This window comes from Penaeus vannamei, chromosome 14 (genome assembly GCF_042767895.1).
Source record: "Penaeus vannamei isolate JL-2024 chromosome 14, ASM4276789v1, whole genome shotgun sequence".
Lineage (NCBI taxonomy): Eukaryota > Metazoa > Arthropoda > Malacostraca > Decapoda > Penaeidae > Penaeus > Penaeus vannamei.
Genome location: NC_091562.1, coordinates 7,144,534 through 7,149,485, shown reverse-complemented (window position 1 = coordinate 7,149,485; position 4,952 = coordinate 7,144,534). Strand labels below are relative to the sequence as shown.

Genomic DNA, 4,952 nt, shown 5'->3' with positions numbered 1-4,952 from the left:
ATGTATGTATTTATACACACATATATACACTCACACACACACACACACACACACACACAGAGAGAGAGAGAGAGAGAGAGAGAGAGAGAGAGAGAGAGAGAGAGAGAGAGAGAGAGAGAGAGAGGGAGGGAGGGAGGGAGGGAGGGAGGGAGGGAGGGAGGGAGGAAGGAAGGAAGGAAAGTGAGAGAGGGAGAGAGAGGGAGGGAGAGAGAGAGAGAGAGAGAGAGAGAGAGAGTGAGAGAGGGTGGAGTGAGAGAGATAGAGATAGATAGATAGAGAGAGAGAGAGAGAGAGAGAGAGAGAGAGAGAGAGAGAGAGAGAGAGAGAGAGAGAGAGAGAGAGAGAGAGAGAGAGGGAGGGAGGGAGTGAGGAAGGGAGGAAGGGAAGTGAGAGAGAGAGAGAGAAAGAGACAGACCGAGAGAGACACACAGAGAGAGAGAGAGAGAAAGAGAGAAAGAGAGAGAGAGAGAGAGAGAGATTGAAAAGAGAGAAGAGTGGAAGAGAGGGAGAGGGGAGTTTGTGTGTGAAAAGAAATGTAGTAATGTAAATATGCTCTGCCAGTGTTGGCATGATAGGAGAGGAGTAGAAATAGAATTGCAGGTAAATGTATTTCTAAATCTTTAAGAATTTGTGAAAATAGGTTTGACTTAACTAGTGCAAAATGCTTCCTCACAGTAGAATGATAACCTGCGTTCATGTAGTGTAGAAGTTTTTCCTTTAAGCTTCAAAGACATTATTATTTCTTGTCGGCTGGTGTTAATAAGACATTACCTGTATAAACATCTCCGTCCGCCATGTACTTTGACCAACGATTACTGTGAGAGTCCCAGCAGTCCTCCCGCCATTCCGATCTTTTCTATTGATTCGTCGAAGGAATAAAAGAAAACGGAATCCAATGCGTATCAGAGAAAATGTTAAGTTTTAATGGGTGACTGTTCCATTTTAACGTTGGAAACTGGTTATCTTGATAATTTTTTATTTTGTATGGATAAGATTTAAAAGTGGATATCGTTCTCAAAATACTATCTTTTTCGTATTCGTTTACATGGCTAAAATCATTATCATTATGATCATCATTATCATTATCATTATTATCATTGTATTCATTATTATTATTGATATTTTGATTACTCTAATTACTCCTACTATTGTTACTGTTATTGTTATTATCGTTATTATTATTGTTATCATCATCATTATTACATTCTATTCTTTTATCATTATAAGTTACATTATTGCTATCATTGTTATTATCATTATCATTATTATTATTATTATCATTATCATTAATAATAATATTATTATCATCATTTTTATGATCATAATCATTAAAATTATCATAATTGATATTATTTTCATCATCATGACTTGTTAATATAATCATTATTAATATCAATATCATTATGATTTACAATATCATTATTTTTATTATTTTTATATCATTATCATTATAATTATTTTCAATATCATTATCATTACTATTATTTTTCATCTTTATTCTTATAATTATTTTTCTTATTATAATCATTATTACTATCAATATTATTATTATTATCAGTATCATTATTCTTATTCTTATCATTATTATTATTATTATCATCATTATCATCATTTCCATTATCATTATTATTATTATTATTATTATTATTGTTATTGTTATGATCATAATTAGCACTATCATTATTATTATCAATATCATTGTGTATGTACTTATGGATCTATCATTCTCTCTATCGATCTATCTCCCTCTTTTTATCAGGGTGATTTTCTCTCTCTCTCTCTCTCTCTCTCTCTCTCTCTCTCTCTCTCTCTCTCTCTCTCTCTCTCTCTCTCTCTCTCTCTCTCTCTCTCCATCTATCTATTTTTGTTTATTTCCTCTCCCACACTATGAAGTCTTTTCCAAACATCTATGCTAGTTCTCATTTCAAAAAGACACCTGATCATTAATCATCAAATTTATTTCCGAGAGTTGTCTTCTAATGGTTACACGATACACATCTTTATACATTTTCATTTATCCTTTTTATCCAAGAGGAAGAACTAACAGTGAGTTTTACATTACCAAAACACATTAAGTAGTTTCCAATGACAATCATTCATAATGTTACACGTTAAACGAGAGCTGTCTTTCCTATCATTCTTTGCGCCTTTGAAAAGAACATTCTATATCATTACATGTTCCAACAAAATCAACGATGTATGTTATTATTAGAGGTATATGAACAACTGAAAATGAACAGATTTAAATTATGGGCAAAATGGATGCTTTAATGATAAAACTAAACTTTTCTTACATAACACAAGGGTCTTAGCCATAAAATATATAATGGATCAGTTAAAATATCTGGTCTTTCGCCTTTTTAAAATCTGTATGAAACGTGTTATATAAATTTTTAAAAGAAAAAAAAAAACAAGTCAAAATTAAGAGATGTAAAAGGTTTTACATGATCAAAATAATGTAGTCTCCTGTAAATATGCTATCATTTTACGTAATGAAACGAACAGATAAGAACATGAACATAAAGTGCCCTGGTCATGATAAAAAAATACAATATCACATGTAGTGGTTGTTACAGCATTTAAAAAGCTAGAATCGCTAGTCTATACCTGATTCCCTTTAGAGAAAGTAACAATACGATTGAAAGTGACAAAATAGTATCTAATATATTCCGTTATTTTTCATCAAGTCGACTTTGTGTTCAGGTGCGTGCAGTCGGCGCGCGCGCGCGTGCACACACACACAAATAAATAAATGAAGATACACATACATACACGAGAACCAAAGATTAAGAAACAGTGAAACAATATTCCCTGTAGCTGTCAGTAAAATACTACGGTTATAAGTTAACTAAGCTAAGGCATGTCTGTAAAACATTTAAGAATTTTCTTCAGATATTCTCGTTTGTGCTTCAGGAAACACGTCACGTTTAACAGTATGTCATGCCTTCTAGACCTATTCGAGACCGTGACGTAGCCGATGTTAACTGCCCGGAAGGTCTGTCCGTAGATGAACCGTCTGCCTGTCTTCACGGGGGAGAAGAACTCCGGCTCCACGAACACCGGCGCATACAGCAGAGGCGCAGGTTCTTGGTCGCTCCCTTTGAAGACCTGGTTGACGTAGACAAGAGTGGCACTGCAGGGATCGGGGACCCAGACCAAGGACCTGATGTGACTGGACTTCTTGTTGGGAGTGAGGGTGACTGCCAGGGCTTGGACTTTTCCGTCGCGGCGCTCCACGTTCCTCACGGTGATCCTGTATGGCAGCCCAAAGAGGCTCGCGGGCCTGTTGCGAGACAGAAAGCGCGACGGACTGCCCTCCGGTGTGTCTTCGTCGACGAAGTCCAGGCCACTGATGAAGAAGTAGGGCTTGATCAGTGGCTCCTGCGGGTTCCCATTGTGTTTCTTAAGGTCCGAGTAGTTGATCACTTGGCAGCAGAGTGGATCCAGGACCATCTTGTAGGCCTTGGCACCGGGCAGCAGCTCCCTCCTGGTGATATCGAGCAGGTGACTAAACTCGCGGAATCCTTGAGCCACGAACTTCTGGATCGCCGAAGGAGGAATGCCGCGACTCCGGAGGCCAGCGAGAGTCGCCAGCCGCGGGTCCGCCATGTCACGCAGAAGACCCCTGCTGTGTAAGCTGATCAATTTCCGCTTTGATAATAGTACATTTTCTATCGCCAGCCTCGGCTGCTCCTGCTGGGGAACTAACGGGAGGTCCAGCCTGTCCTGGATCCAGTTATATAAATCCCTGTGGTGTGCAAATTCCGAGGTGCAAATAGACACAGCGATAGTTTCAAGAGAGTCCACAATGGGATGACTGAAATCGTAGGTTGGATACACCACCCATTTATCCTTTGTCTTGAAATGAGTGCCCTGCTTGATCCTGTAGGCCACAGGGTCCTTAAAATGCTTGTCTTCATACCTCAGTCTAAGGACGGCTTGGCCTTTAGGATATGCACGGTCTATCATCCTCTCGAATTCACGAATGTTTTCCTCTATCGGCCGGTCTCTCCAAGGGGACGCGGCCGCAGAACCGACGGAGTCCTCGTGACACACGTACGCGAGGCCACTCTTAATCATCGTGCGAGCATATTCGAGCAACTCCTCGAAGTAGTCGGACGTGAAGGTCGTCAAGAAGTCTCCGATGTCGTAGCCAAGCCACTGCAGCATCTCCTCGGCGTCGCAGCAGTAGAGCGCGGAGGCCGTCTCGGGGTTGGTGTCGTCGAAGCGCAGGATCATGAGGCCGTCGTTGTCAACGGCGCAGTTGAAGTTGGTGCGGAAGGTCTTCACGTGGCCGATGTGCAGCGGGCCGTTGGGCTCGGGGGCGAAGCGGAAGTTCAGGCCGTTCCTCTGGTCGTCGGTCAGGACGAAGTCGCCGTTGACGAAGCGGCCCGGGTTCATGGTGCGCCTGGAGGAGAGACAGCGCGGTTAGGCAGGCATTCGCTTCCGTCTGGAGACGTCTGTCTGCTTAGATAAGAGTTCTGTTACTATCTATCTTTCTTTCTTTTTTCTTTCTCTCTCTACAAACACACACATTCTCTATCTCTATCTCTCCACACACACACACACACACACATACACACACACACGCACGCACACACGCACGCACGCACGCACGCACACACACACACACACACACACACACACACACACATAAACACACACACACACACATAAACACACACACACACACACACACACACACACACACACACACACACACACACACACACACATACACACACACACATAAACACATACACACGCACACACATAAACACACACATAAACACACACACACACACACACACACACACACACACACACATAAACACACACATAAACACACAAACACACACACACACACACATGTATATATATATATATATATATATATATATATATATATATATATATATATATGTGTGTGTGTGTGTGTGTGTGTGTGTGTG

At 40.9% G+C, this 4,952-nt stretch overlaps 1 protein-coding gene across 2 annotated transcripts in view; it reads right to left on the bottom strand.

The window, feature by feature from the left end:
• Nucleotides 1-1,942: 1,942 nt before the first annotated feature.
• LOC113813351 (glutamine--tRNA ligase) overlaps nucleotides 1,943-4,952 on the bottom strand; it is a 5,330-nt gene continuing 2,320 nt past the window's right edge. Inside the window, exon 2 of one of the 2 annotated variants that reach the window (XM_027365326.2) lies at nucleotides 1,943-4,408. In XM_027365326.2, the coding sequence (XP_027221127.2) occupies nucleotides 2,854-4,401 (1,548 nt within the window). In that variant the 5' untranslated portion in view covers nucleotides 4,402-4,408 and the 3' untranslated portion in view covers nucleotides 1,943-2,853. Of the gene's footprint in view, nucleotides 4,465-4,952 lie in introns of both variants that reach the window. The other variant, XM_070129696.1, reaches the window with a different exon arrangement.